The following is a 16048-nucleotide window of genomic DNA, read 5'->3' as shown; positions in this document are numbered from 1 at the left end:
AGACCTAAGATTTATAGCAGTATTCTAGGAAGTATTTTTAGCGGAATAGGGAGCAAGAGTAGTAATTTCTACTGTATATTATCCGCAAATAGACGGATAAATAAAGAGATCAAAATAGACATTAGAGCAGTATTTAAGGTATTATATTAATTACGCATAGAATAATTAGGTATTATTACTACTAATTATATAGTTTATATACAATATAATACCATAAAAGGGCATAGAGATCTTACTATTTTAGGCGAATTATAGGTATAAGCCTAGAATATTATTATTACTAAAATAAGCGAAAAAATAAGTAATATAGCTAAAGAAAAAATAGAGATATTAATAGATCTTTATAAAAATCTCTATAGTACAGTAAAATGGGTATAAGAAAAGATAAAAAAAAGTACTATAACGCTAAAAGATCTAAGGGACTAGATTTAAAGGAGGGAGATAAAATATAGCTATTATATAAAAAATATATAAGTTAACAACTAAGTAAGAAATTGGACTACGTTAGACTAAGACTATTTAAGATTATAGTAAAGATTTTAGAAGTTATATATAGACTTAACTTACCAGTAAAGATAAAAATCTACCTAGTATAGTATATTATAATACTAGAGCTAGCATATGGAGACGTAGAGCTACTAGTTTATAAGGCAGATATATATAAAGAATAAGAAGAAGATAAATAGTAAGTTTTAAAGGTTATTAATTATAAGGATATTAATAACAAAATATAGTATAAAGTAAAGTGGATAGGCTATAATAAGATTACTTAGGAACTACTATAAAACCTAAAGAAAGCTATAGAAAAGGTATAGGAGTATTAGAAGAAAAAGGGTTAGGTAATATTAAAAAGGAGCTAAAGATAAAGGAATTAGTTAAAGGTAATAGACGAGCCAGATTATCTAAGGGACCCATTACTAGCGTATAAGTTGTTTCCGCTTCTTCTTAATTAGAATCCTTTTTAGCCTTCTTAACCTTAAGCTTAGAGAGACCTTACTCTACTAAGCGTAGCTTTTTTTAAATATAGCTTTTTACAGACCTTTTTAAGATAGAGTAACTAAGTATAAGTAGCTAGTTAAGCGTTAAACACTTTCTACTCCTTAGTACGAATTTACTCCCTATTATTACGAAGCATTTATACCTTAGCAAGGGCTAAGGCTAGTTTATCCTTAAGATAAACGTAATAGATTAAACGCAAGACCCTAAAATAGATTAAATAAGGAACTAAAAGGTTATATAGAACTATAAGATATATATACTTAGCGTTAAAAACGGATTAAATATTATAAAACAATTGTATATTTACTTGCGTATACTTAGTATAGAAAGAAGGTTAGCAACTAGACGGAGCCGCGATTATAATATATACTAACTTTTCCTCTATATAATAAGAATAGTATAGTATAACTTTACTAACTAAAAGAATAAACGTTACTAGCTAATTATAACGGTTAAATATAGAAGATCTAATAAGAGGTATTAGAAATAATAAAGATTACTAAATTAAAGACGGGAATACTATACCTTTAATAGATAACTTAGAGATAGAAGATAACTTAGAGATAGAAGATAACTTAGAGATAGAAGATAACTTAGAGATAGAAGATAACTTAGAGATAGAAGATATCTTTAAGGATAAAGATAGAAAGGAGGGGGATAGTATTATGGACCTTATATTAGCAGTAGCACGACTACTAAAAAGAGATATATATAGGTTAGTTAAAATAGTATAGAAGGCACTAGAACCGATTAAGCTATAAAGATAAGGGGTAGCTAAGTTATATAGCTAGTTACGTTATAAGTTTAGAACGTAGGAACGTGGGAATGTAGGAACGTAGCGATATACCGACGTACTAACGTACTAACGTATTAACGTACTTAGTACATTTCCTAGGCGTAGTATTATATATTTAAAGGACTATAGTCCCTACCTAGATAGTTCTTTTTATATATAGTAGATCTTAGAATATAATTAGAGTTAATCTATTAGGTAACCTACTCCACTAGTTATATTTACGTTTAACTATTCCTTAACCTATATACCTAGCCCATTAATAAGTCCACTATGGTATTTCCCACTAGGCTTTGTTATATAAAGAAGGTAAGCGTTACTATATATTTTTTAGGCTTTATAAAATTATCAGTAAGTATACTTATAAGAATATAGCGGGCGTCCTTATAGATCTATTTCGCGACTATAGGATTATAGGTAATGTTAGGTATTTTATAGCCAATAATATGGAGTTAAATAATATATATATTATATCTAAATATATTAGTAAAGATTTGTAAAGGACGTTAACTACGTTATTTTAGCAATATTACAAACCTTTACGCCTAGGCCTTTATAATTAGAAGTAATATAAAGGGAGTTTATAAGGAACTGGTAACGGCCTATTATAAAATGGACTTAAAGAAGATTAAGGAGTTATAGAAAAAGTATAGAGCCGTTAGATTGCTTTATAACCTTATATAATATATTTATATAACTCCTTAGCGTTATAGTTTCTTTTAGAGGATTAAAATTAGAGGCCTATTAGTAGAATTTAACAGCTTAGAGGTAAGCAATAAGATCTTATATAGAGCTTTAGTGTTAAGTTTTAGTAGCCTAGCGCTAGATTTTTTTTCCGGAAAAAATTAACTATATTAAAAAAGAGTACTCTTTTATATACTTATACTAACGTAGGTAATAGGGTTATAACGGTCGGCATAGTTATAACAGTGGGCTCCACCGCCTTCCTAATTAGGCTTACTGCCTACCTAGTTTAGAACATCAAAACTGCGTATAGATGAAATTTGTTAACTATGCCGACTATTATAACCCTATTACCTACGTTATGCGATATATCTATCTTGCATGCCTCTGTAAGCCGTTATAGAGGCCCTAATAAAGTTGCAAGCTCTGCGTCTGCCTAGAGCCATAGAGCTTTACAACCTCTACTAAATAAAGCTTAGGGGGAGACGTGCATGGAGCTCTGCACGGAGCTCTACAAAATCTCTGCACGAACCTCCGTATAAAGCTCTATAAAGGCTCTACTCGGAGCTCTACTTAAAGCTCTACTTAAAGTCCTAACGTAGGTAATAGGGTTATAACTATTAGTATAGTTAACACAGTTCCTAACAAATTTTGTTTATACGCAGTTTTAATGTTCTAAATAGGCATCTGGTAGAATTTTGAAGTTCTAAACCGTATATTAATTAGCTAGGCAGTAAGCCTAATTAGGAAGGCGGTGGGGCCCCACCGTCATAACTATGCCGACCGTCATAACCCTATCACCTACGTTAACTACCTATTAGCTTATTTAAAATAACTAAACGCGTTAAAACTTATTATTCTTAGCTATATTACGCTTTTTAAACTATAAGAAATGTATTATAAAGTTCTATAGTAGCTACTATCTAATAGTAAGTATAAAGTGGCTTTTTAAGGAAGATCTACTATAAGAGTACTATTAGAAATAACTTAAATACCGATATAATTACCTAGAAACGTTCTATAAGGCCACTATTATAGTAAAAGGTAAGTATACTAACCTTACTAACTATTTCTAAACCCTAAATGTTAGGTAAAACCTAAGTAAATAGTTATATAGCCGTAAGGTATAGGCGACCCTAGGGCAACCTAGGGGTGACTTGCCTGTGAGGTACGTGCTTTATACGTACCTAGGGAAAACCCTTCCTACCTCGCACACAGACTCCTCCTTTTCCCTTAAGGATTTGTCTCTGTATATATAATATACCCTATTATTCTATTATTAGACTCCCTATCTATATTCTTAACTTATATTTAAATTCTTATCAATCCCCTTAGGAGGATAGCCGGTTTAATTTTTCTATAATGCCTCTGAAAAGAAAACTAATGCCTATATCTAACGGTAATACACTAGCGATGTAACTGTAGAACGCCTTAGGATCTAGTGTAGACGAAACTGCTAGAAGCATACTAGTAGTATTTAAGCCATTTTCTAAATCTTAAAATGATTAGATATTTACAAACGCTAGAAACTAGTTTAACTTATATACCTAGGCTTAGTAGGAGCTTAGTAAGGTTATTAGCGTCCTACCTAATACCGCTAATATAAAGGAGCTAGATAAGCTAGCTAAGAAAATAGCTAACTTATAAAGCATTATTAATTTAATGAAGCCCTTCTGTCGCCTCTTTAGTAAAGAGTATAAGTTACGTAGCAAACGCATACGCCGATTAAATCTTAACGCCCTAGTTAAGAAGTTACTACCTAATATTAGCGGTACTACTTAACAGCGTTTTAACCGGTGGATTACCGCAGTTAAGAACCGATTTAAGGTTAATAACGCTAACTATAACTATAAGCGACGCACGCGCTGGGCTATCGAAGGTCTTATAAAAGAAAAGATAATCGCCTAACTAGTTTATTGCCGGTTAGGCACTAAGAATAAGGGTCCTTTACTATGGGATAAGTTTAAGACTATAGTCTAAAACTAGATCAGGAACCCTACAGTAAGACGCTTTAATAACGCTATAATATACTATACGGCTATTATAAAGGAGAACTAGAGGTTTAACGTCTTCCTAGCCTATATACGTAGCTTAAAGGACCTCTTCTCTTATACCCCTTTTATTAATCCTAAATAATGGGTAGACTTTTAGTTCTTATATCTCCCAGCCTATCTATAAGCAGAGCTCTTCCGCTAGAACTTTGCCTAACGGGTAAGAACCGCTAAAGACCTCTTTAACGAAATCTACTATATAGAGCAATTGCTTAATACTATAAAGCTCGCAGAAGATTGCGTAAGTAGCAGCGGCAAATTATCGCGTATAAAGCGCGGTTGCAGTATAGGTTCTATAGAGTTAGGCTTAGGGAATAGAACCTAAAAAGGGTAACGCTTTAAGCAAACTCCTAGGGAGATTACCTAAAAGCCAGATAGCTTAGGGAACCCCCTAAACACCAATGCTATATACATAAGTTAAAGGACTATAGGTAGATACTATAAGAAATACTAGAAGCAGGCTAATAAAGAGAAGTTAGCTTAGGGTTTGGAAAACCTAAAGCCCTAGTAGCGTATCTCTCTTAACTGTAACTAGGGCCTAATATAGAGGGAGAGAAGAAATGTATTATAGTATATATTGCGATAGATACGCCCTAGGGCGAAGTCCGCCTATATACTTTATATAATAATAGGTGCTAAATTAGCCTTATTAATTAAGACGTTATCTATAGGTTTAACCTGCCTATACGCTACGCGTTATATTTACGTAAACTTATTATACGTTTCCTTAATAGTAACTAGATAATAATCTAGGATGCCTATAATCTAATACTTACTACTAGCGACTCTTAGGGTACCCCTTGCACTATTAGCCCGCAGACCTTTTAGGGCGGCTTATTTAATAGTTACGATATAGTTTTTAAATAGGATTAGCTCGCAGAAGCAGATTTATTAATTAGCTTCTACTCTAAACAGTTTATCTAGGGTACTTTAGACCCTAGACGCCTTTAAATAGTTACCCTTAACACTCTCCTAGCAGATATTAAGGCTGGTAAAATAGTCTATTTACTATAGCTAGAAGACTCCTTTTTTATACCAGTCGTGAACATAATAGAGGACCTATTATTACTAGCAGTGAGTACCTATATAAACCCTCCGGACGTAAAGATACCGGTTATAAATATAGTAGAGGACCTGCCGTTACTGGCAGCGAGTACCTATAAAGACCCTTTAGTGCTAGCGTAGATTACCTATACGTAAGGGGGAGGTGATTAAAACCCTAAAACTATTAAGTATACTATAGCAGAGCTATATATACTCTTAATATAAGCACACCTGCAAAACGTATATTGGCTATACCCTTCTCTCTACTAGCTTCTAAAAGTATACTACTATATAATAGTCGCTTTAACCTCTATGGCCCCTAGCCTACCAAATGTATATAAGGAGGAAATTAATGTCTTCTTTAATAAGCTAGTAAGTATGCTACTGTAGAACTCTAAGTACGACTATACAATCGACTTAGAAGAAGGTAAGACGCTACTATAAATGCCCCTCTATAACCTCTTATAGAAAGAGTTATAGATCTTATAAAAGTACCTAGACAGTGCTCTTAAAAGGGGCTAGATTAGGCCCAGTAAGTCGCCTACTAGAGCGCCTATCCTCTTTATACTAAAAGCAGATGGTATAATATAGCTATGCGTTGACTATAGACGCCTAAATAAGATTACGATTAAAAATCGGTACCCCCTACCGCTGGTTGGCGAACTCTTTAATAGGCTTAGCTATATAAAGATATTTATAAAGCTAAATCTTTATAATACGTACTATAGAATTCGCATTAAAAAGGGAGACGAATAGAAGATCGCATTTAAGACACGCTATAATCACTTTAAGTATTTAATAATGCCCTTTAGCCTTACTAACACCCCTATAACTTTTTAGAGCTATATTTATAAAGCTCTAGGAACCCTAATAGATACTATTTACGTAGTTTACCTAGATAATATTCTTATTTACTTAAATAATAAGGATAAGTATATCAAGCACGTTAAGTAGGTACTACAATAGCTTCGCGCTTAGGGCCTATATACTAAACTATTAAAATGCATCTTTTATACTAAGAACGTTAAGTTCCTAGGCTTTATTATTACCCTTAGGGGTATTATAATAAACCCTAACCGCGTAAAAGCTATTAAGGAATAGCCTAAGCCTAAGTCCTATAGGGACATCTAGGTCTTCCTTAGCTTTGCTAACTTCTATAGGCAATTTATCTGGAACTACTTAAATACCGTATACCCCCTGCACGTATATCTTGTATAGGTATATCGCAACCAAACGTTAGATAGGGAGAAGAAGTAGAAGCGTAAGTTAAAAGGGCCTACTAAATAGTATTAACCTTGGTCCTGGCCTAATAACGCACAATAGGCGTTTTATAAACTACGCGCTGCGTTTATATAGGCTTCTCTACTTTACTACTTTAACCCTAATCTACCCCTAATGGTAATTACTAACGCTTCTAATTATGCCTATAGCGGTATACTTCTACAGCCTTTAGGATAGGGAGACTAACTCCATTAGCACCTAATCGCTTATTATAGTTAAAAGCTTACTAGCCTAAAAGTATGGTATAATACGTATAATAAAGAACTACTCGCTATAATGTAATACTTTAAGACGTGGTGCTATTACCTTAAATACGCCGCGTATATAACGCGCGTGCTCTGCAATTATAATAATCTTAGGTACTTTATAACCACTAAGAACTTATTTACTCGCTAGGCCTAGTACGCTAAGAAACTAGCTAAGTTTAATTTTAAGATTAAATATAAGCTAGGTAAAGTAAATCCTACTAATATATTATTTTAGCGCCCAGATTATACTAAAGGCTTTAAAGATGGTAGTAAAAGGACAATCCTTAATACTATGCTACCTATATTATAGTAAAAGTTGCGGGTTATAGGCCTTATAGGCGGCCCTAGCGCTACTATACTAAATTAGTAAGTAGTATGCGTGTAGTATATAAGTAACCCTTATAAACTTAGCGCTAGCGGACTAGAGTGTCCTATTATTCTCTTTAAGACTACTTTAACTGGCCTAATAGCACTTAACCCTAAGGAAGACCCCTTAGCCTAGGCTACGGTCCCCTATAATAATCCGGCGAGTTACCTATATATTATATATTACTTTACTAGCACCGACTTTACGTAGAGTCTTATGCTATAGCAAGAGGTAGTAGTAGCTACTTTAGCTAAAATGGCGTTTATAGAACACCCCCCTAAGTTACTAGTTAATTTTATTTATAGAGTATAAAAAAGGGACGCCTTTATACGCTTTATATATAATTAGTTAACCTAGAAATAAGTTCCTACTAGTAATAAGGACTATACCCTTAATAATTAAGGACTTTTAAGGTAAAATAATAAGGTCTAGGTGCTAAATTGTATACTATTATAATAGGAGATCCTTAAGCGGAATTATAATGATCCTATAGGCGGCCACTATGGTTTTAACCGTACTTTTAAGGTAATTGTATAAAAGTATACTTAGAACGGCCTTACCTAGGACCTTCGTAAATACCTAGATAATTATAATACCTACTAACGCTCTAAATCGCGCCGCTATAAACCCTATAGTAAGCTATAGCCTCTTTAGGTCCTACCCGAGCCTAGCGGTATTATTTACTTAACTTTATTATAGATCTCCTAGAGTCTAAAACTCCTAATAGCGTAGAGTATAACTCTATCCTTATCCTTATAGACCGTTTTATAAAGCTAGTACGCTACTACCTAGTATATAAGATAATTAATACTACGCAACTCGTAGAACTCTTATATAGAGTCTTTATATAAATAGGGCCTCTAAATAATATCATCTCTAATAGGGGTAGCGTATTTATAAGCAAGTACTAGAGCACTATATACTACTATCTCCGCGTTTAACGTAAACTTAGTACTATATTCTACCTATAGATAAATAGTTAGACGGAGCGTTAGAACTAGGAGCTTAAGGTATACCTATATATATTTATAAACTGGGAATAGTCTAATTAGGCCTCCCTATTTAAAGAAGTAGCCTTTACCTATAACTCTAAGATCTATACTATAATAAAGCGTTCCCCTATTAAGCTCGCCTATAGCTAGCTACTAAACGTCCTAGATAAAGTCTTAGACAGCATCTAAGACGCCTAGTAAGGTAGGGAGGGGTCTAAGTTAACAAATGTCTAACTTGTAGAGACGTACCTATAACGCCTACGCCTTATATATAAGGTAGCGGCGGCGTTAATAATATACGCCTAAAAGCTTTAGGTAAAATACTATAATCGTCACTACCTAGCTAAGCACTTCGCCGTTAGTAAACGAGTCCTACTCTCCTCTAAAAATATCCGCATAAAACGTCCCTATAAAAAGCTTAACTATAAGTTTATAGGACCGTTTTAGATTCTAGAGCGCGTAGGGTAATAAGTATATAAGCTAGAGCTTCTACCTACTATAGTATAGCTCTACCTAGTCTTCTATATCTCCCTACTAGAGCCTTATAGGTTACGCCCTAGGTTTTAACCCCTAGTAATAAAAGAGCTTAAGGAAGGCAGCTAGAAAGTAGAAGTAATTATCGCCTACTAGGATTGTACTAGATAACCGCAGTACCTTATTAAATGGCTAGGATAGCTAAATAAGTATAATAAATGGAAATACGAGATAGAACTTAAAAATTGTTAATAACTACTAGATAAGTACCGTAAGCGGGACACCCTAGCCTTATAGCCGAAGCGTAGGTAAAAAGTAAGCGTCGCTATTAAAATATAACCTGTATTAAAGCGGAGTAGAGGACGTCCTAAGGGATTAAAGAATAAGTAACGATTGCTATAAGAACTGCAGCCTTAATTTAAAAAGCACCCTTCCTAGACCTAGTCCGTCACTCTATACTAGCTAAGTAGATTATTTATATATTAGAGAATAGGCCTATTTATAACCGGGGTCTATTTAACTAGGGTTTATAACCTGCTAGTAACCTACTAGTAGTAACCTATACTAACAACTTATATGCTATTCTATGTATATACTACGTAAATAATGTATAAGGCTAAAGTATAGGTTAGCGGCGGGTCTAATAGGTATATAGCCTTACCGTCCTAATTTGGCTGCATGTAAATAACCTATAACCTACCCGTAAAGTATATACGGCGCTACGCCGGTATAGCGTAAGGCTAAAGTAGGGTTAGTAACGGATTTAATAGGTATATAGCCTTACCGTTTACGAATCTAGCTGTATATAAATAACCTACGACCTACCCGCGAGGTACTAGTAACCTACCTACGTAAGTAAGCTTTGGAATATTTCTAGTCTACTAAATTTAGGCGATAGTATTAAGCTCTACTAGCTCTACCTATTAAATAGACTAATTAGGATTTTCTATACCAGGTATATAAAATCGCTATTAGCTTAGTTAAATGCGGGGGAGTCTTAGTAAGGCAAATCTAACTAATTAAATAACTTTAACCGCTGGTTAAAGTTCCTTAATATCTTCGCGCCGCGTATATATACTACCCGTCTCTCTATACGCAAAATTAAGACGCTCTTTTCCCTTTAAATTTTTTCCTTACTAAGGTTTTTTATGGGGTTTTATTAAGGCTTAAGTATATAAAGGATTGGGGACGACCCTTTTTAAAGGGGGGGGCATTGTTAGGTAAAACCTAAGTAGATAGTTATATAGCTGTAAAGTATAGGCGACTCTAGGGCAACCCAGGGGTGACTCGCCCATAAGGTATATGCTCTACACATACCTAAGGAAAACCCTTCCTACCTCGCATATAGACTCCTCCTTTTCCCTTAAGGATTCGTCTCTATATATACAATATACCCTATTATTCTATTATTGGACTCCCTATCTACATCCTCACCTTATACTAAATTGGCTTTTGCTTAAGCTTAAAAATATAAAGTATAAGTTTATTAAGCTCTTAAAGTAATTAAAAAAGATGGCTAAAGTATAAGGTTATTACTATTTAGCTACCTACGCAGAGGCTGCCTAGTAAAAGTGCGAGAAGTATTATATTAAGGCTAATAATATAGCAGCTTACTATATAGCAATTATTCTTAACCTAACTCTTAAGATATAGTGGTTTTATAACTAATAGGCGTAGTATAAAGAGAAGGCGGCTTAGATCTTAAAAGCAAAGGAGGTAAGAAGGGAGCTTTAGCTTAAATATAAAGGCAAAAGCTTTATTAACTGTCGCCCTTATCTATACTAATAGCTCCATAGCCACTAGCTATAAGAGAGAAGATATATACCTCTGCCTAAGCTTATAAACGCCTTAAGACAACTTATTAAGAATATAACGACCTCTTACTAATTAATTGCTTTAAGGAATATCTTGCTAGAAACCGTATACTTCTTGCTGAGAATTAACACTTTAACGTCTTATAATACTAGCAGGATCGCTATAAGAGCCAGCTAGATCTTGCTCGATTTACGCTTAATATATTAGCCGTACCTCCTATAAGTATTAAATGCTAGCGGCTCTTTAGTAGCTGTAAGATTTTTTTAAGGACTAATATTCCTAATTATAAATGGTTATAATTAAGGCAAATAAGGTTCTTTAGCACTTATATAGGCTACTATAATAAGATATATTTAATAATAAGGAAGTAGATAAGATGGTAAAAGAGAACTGCGAAAGATTATTACTTAAGGAAGCTGCTAAGGCTTAACTTACTACCGCAGTCGCCGTGAAGGCCTCTACTTAGGTGGAAGATTATATAATTAATAAGGAGGAAGAGGAGCTAGATAAGTAATATGCGGCTATTAAGATTAACTATAAGACTAAGGTTATTGGTAAGACATAATATAGGCAGCTTTTGGCGAGTTATTCTATATTTACGCTTCCTTTTATAATACTATAATAATGCTAAGCTTTTCTAAATATAGTGTATAAATACATTAGAGCTCCCTAGAGCTCCTAAAGTCAAACAATTTACTAGCTGGATAGAGTGGATTTGAGCTTGAATCCACTCCAGTCCAGTCTAAGAAGATTACTGATCCGAGGGATATAGCCAAGGAAACCTCAAGGTTTATAGAGCGGGATTCTTGCCAATGACTCGTATAGAATCTGCAGGAGCCCTCCACCCGTGTTCTTACTGATTGGCTTACTAAGTCTACTAAATTCTACTAAGTTTTGCTAAGACTGCTACCTAAATCCTATTCTACTATGTATATAACACGGTACCTATTAACCTATTAACTAAGTTAACGATATATACCCCTTTCTTCTATTTTCTACTTTCTTTTCTAATATAACGTCTTGGCTTTATTATATAGTTTATATACATAGCTTAATAATATCTACTTCGCTATATATTATTATCGCTTATACTTTATAATACTATCTATTATATATAAAGCGTCTAAATACTATTCGCGAGAGGCTTAAGAGGAAACTAGTATATTTAGCGTATTAGAATAAATAAATTAGTTAGTACTATAAATGTTAGATAAATTCTAAAGCGATTTTAGCGCGATTATAAAGCACTATAAGCTAGCTAGGCTACGGCTAGATAAGGCAAAGTAGAAGGTAGCGCGAAGTAACTTAATAAGAGGTCTTTATATAATAAGACTCGCGGTAAATAGTTCTAAAGACAATATAACGCGTATTCCTTTAGACCTTTAGTACTTTAGTAAGCAACTAGAGTTTAAGTAGGCGGTTAAGTTTACTAAGGTTCTAAACAAGTATATTGCCGAGTAAGAGGCTAATTCTAAAGACGACCTAGAGGAAGTTTAGCTAGGATACGTACGGTGGAATGTTTTATAGATTAGAAGATCGATTCTTAATATAGGCTATGTTGTTATGGAAAACTCAAAGCGGTTTCCTTGACAACTCGCGACTTGGTTTCGGCATATTGACACGCCAACCCTTTTTTTTCACCAATGCCACCTCAATTCCCTATAGGGAGCAATTGATGCAAGCTTTATAGTCCAATAGTAACTGCTGTGTTGTAATTCATTGCTCTTACCAATATTTAATATCAGTTGGTGCTGTCGCGCACCCACACGGCAGGCGTGTCGGTGCCGATAAACAATGCCGGAAGCGAGCGTAGAAGGGAAGTTCGCGTCTCCTAGGGTATTAAAGTATTTGGTGATGTGGAGGTAGGAAATCTCGTGAAGGAATCGCGTGAGGGAATCACATTCTTATTAAGTAGTATGCGGCGCAATGTCTCTGGACTATCCCACAGTATAACCATGACAAGCTATCTGTTATATATAAGGCATCTAAGCACCATTCGCAGGAGCCTGAGAGGACATCAATACCCTTAGCCCACTACAACAAACAAACTGGTTGGAACGGAAGTCGAACAGATCATTAGAGCTTATGAAAGATTAGAGCTTGATTGGAAATGAAAGAATACCCAACTATGAAACAACATCGTTGCAACCTTCGATCCTTTTAAAAAAACCTCTCAATTCCTCTCTCGCTTTTCGGTTCTTCCTATGCGGTTGCTGGCCAAATTCTCCTTTGGCCTAAAGCTGGCTGGTAAGGGGTCGCTACCAAAGCAGTGTCGCGTAGCATTTCAATTAGCTCTAAAAGCCCACTGGATTGGATGTGCTCCCGGAACCATTCACTCCGCCCACATGCTTTCAGACAAGACAATAATAGCTCTCGGTAGCTGACATTGACTGTGGATGGAAGAAGCTTGTCTCCCAAGAAGACTTCTGTGAACACTAGCCTGTACTGTTGAGCTTTATGCTTCGGCGAGGAAATTCGGACAACATTTGAAGTCATGTCAACTTCCACAACGCAGCCTTTTGAAAGGGAGACATCCAGAGCTAGCTCTTCCACATATTGTCGGAAAGCTTTGCTGGTTAAGTAAAGAATTCCCATAACATTGCGAATGATAGGTGCGCTCTGGGATGCAGATGATAGAGCAGCATCGAGGGCGTAATGTGCCTTGGATTTACTCCGGTCCATGCTTCTCCATAAACGCCATTCCTTGTATATATCGCGGCGTGAACCCGAAGTCTGTGACGTATAGTTGCCCAACTCCTCAATAGCTTTACTCAATAATGTTTTTCGGTCCGTGGGTAAATCCCAGCTTTGAACTAATCCGCGAGTAGCTGCCATCAATGCGGAGAGGTTCACAGACGCGCGACAGAGCAATTCGTGACCGAACCGCCCCCTCACGGAACCGAAGAGGAAATGCTGAGGGCTCCAGAGCAGTGCCAATGCCATGCAATGGATGTCCGACCTCCATATGAAAATCTTCTTACTAGTGGCAGCATGCCAGTAGAGTGAGTCGACCTGGATCCAAGAGCTCTGGTGGGCTTGTGCAAGAAGAGCTTGAGCTTCCTCTTCTGCCGATATTGTCTGCTTCTCTATGGATAACAAATCCGCAGTCTTACATCCCATAGCCTGGGCCCACTCTATGAACTTCGATTCAGGCCTCGTAACTTTGAGTGCTTCAAAGCGGAAAAAGGAACGCTCAAGTAACCCAGTCCCTTCTTCCCCTTCCCCTTCTTCTCCTTCCCCTTCTTTGTTCCCGGCACCTTCGCCTGCCCACTCGGCTGAATAGTTCCGCCCCCCAATCATTTTTATTCCGGGATTTTTGATCTTTTCAAGTCGGTTGCGTTCCTGCCAAATCTCAGGAAAAACATCCACTTCATCCAACACATCCTGTTCTTTTCTATCCACATCAGTGATGCGCTTTTCATCATAAGCAGAAAGATCAAAGACTCGATTTCCGGCCGGAATACATCCAACAGCAAGCCAAAATAGCTCGGAGAGTGAAACATTGTCGGGCCTCAAACTTCCTCGAAGCTCTTTGCTGTTCGGATTGAAATACAGGGCTTCGAATTCTTCATTTTGCACAAGTTGGAGAGAGCCAGTAGCTCCATGAAACTTCTTGTTGTCCTCGTAAGGACTATATTCATTTTCGTTGTCCTCCAGTCCCACGTAATCCAACCGACGCATGTTACGACCGGCCAGCTCGCGTCCTCTATCTGTCCTGAATCCATAGCGACCGAGAAGCCCAAAAGCAAGTATCCAGAGGCGGTGAACTGGCAGCCAAATTTGATCATTCTTTACAGTGAGCTCGTCACCAGTTGGAAACCGGATGTTATAAGCCTTCAGCGTCAATACAAACATGATCCAACCCGTATTTGATGCGGGCTCCATGGCGTCGTCATTCCGAGATAATACCTGTCGCGATAGCTCCGGGGGCTTGGAGAGAGCTGGAGCATTGATTTGTCGGAAAATCCTTGCCCCTTTACGGATCCTCACCCCCTTAGAGATGTACCTATGCTGTCTATCATCCACAGCATTAAGTGCCTGGTTGTACTTGCTTCTAGTTTCGCGAAGGAGAATGATAGGACCGATAATTCCCAGGAGTGCAACTAAAGCTAAGAATACTGCTACCCAGGTTCCGATCGCTCCGGCCAGATCAGTATGCGGTGTCCTGGTTTCCAACATCTTCAGCTTTGAGGTGGGATAAGGCTGTCTCGAAGTCCAATTCAGACTTTATTTCCAGGTTTAAGAACGGAAACAAAGGAACGACCAGTAGCTAACAATGATCCCTTGTTTGCGGAGTCTTGTTGTCGTGGCAGCTTTGCTTTCAATATGCACATAGCGAACAAAGAAATATTATCCAATACTTTTGATGTTGCTAAGAATACGAAGATGTGATTTATAGCCTTGTATTTTCGTGGCGTTCGGCTCTCAGAACTGTGGCTGCGGTAACTGCACCATCGAGTACTCCTGCGAACAATTTGGGGATGGTGTGAGCATGGAGGCACAGCATTAAAGAACTTGTTGTAGCTGGACACAGGCATGCGCCTTTGCCGAGATAATGTCCAGCGAAACCTGCAGTGTGGCTTGCTTTCCATTGATTCACTAGTGGGCGGCAATTATTCGTAGGATCTGTTGCTGATCATGCGGGCGCGGCCGGTCCATTTTGGTGTATATCCTCTTGTTCGCTTGATAAAGTACAAATCCAGGCGGCTAGGTTGACCCTGGCGAATCATCATCCGAATCAAACGTAATTCTAAAATTCCGCCGATTAGAGCTACCCAACTAAATCGCATGCTCAAAGCATGCTTCATGGGCAGCTGGACTGCTGCAGGGCTAAAAGGTTGGCCGGAAGGGCGGGGTCTAGTGAGGGCTCACAGTCTTTATCAGCAAACTGCTTCGCCAAGCATTACCCGGGCCTTCGATACCTAGTATGGCCCTTAAGCGTCTATAGAGTGGCACCTATTACTACGTCTTAGAGCTGGACTGTTGTGTTACCTAAAGCTAACGCGACTAGGTTGCCATCTGGTGAGAAGGTAATAGTGTTAACGTATTTAGTATAGCCCTTAAGCGTTTATAAAGTGGCGCCTATTGCTATATTCTAAAGCTGGACTATTACATTGTCTAAGGCCGATATAACCAGCTTGCTGTCTAGTAAGAAGGTAATAGCGCTAACGTATTAAGTATAGCCCTTAAGCGTCTATAGTAGTAGGCTCTATTTATTCTATACCTTTAGCAATCTTATAATCTAATAGGGTATTTTACTTTTAAACTATTTACGAACTAAGCTTCGCTATGGCGTAAAT

General features: G+C 36.8%; 1 protein-coding gene across 1 annotated transcript; it reads right to left on the bottom strand.

The window, feature by feature from the left end:
- Window positions 1–12637: 12637 nt before the first annotated feature.
- Window positions 12638–15220, bottom strand: K441DRAFT_712550 (uncharacterized protein). The gene has a single exon (XM_067653924.1). It carries the CDS (start codon window positions 14925–14927, stop codon window positions 12951–12953), a length of 1977 nt encoding a protein of 658 aa, XP_067506581.1. The 5' UTR covers window positions 14928–15220; the 3' UTR covers window positions 12638–12950.
- Window positions 15221–16048: the final 828 nt, after the last annotated feature.

This window comes from Cenococcum geophilum (genome assembly GCF_001692895.1).
Source record: "Cenococcum geophilum 1.58 unplaced genomic scaffold K441scaffold_11, whole genome shotgun sequence".
NCBI lineage: Eukaryota > Fungi > Ascomycota > Dothideomycetes > Gloniales > Gloniaceae > Cenococcum > Cenococcum geophilum.
This window is presented reverse-complemented; position numbering and strand designations above follow the sequence as displayed.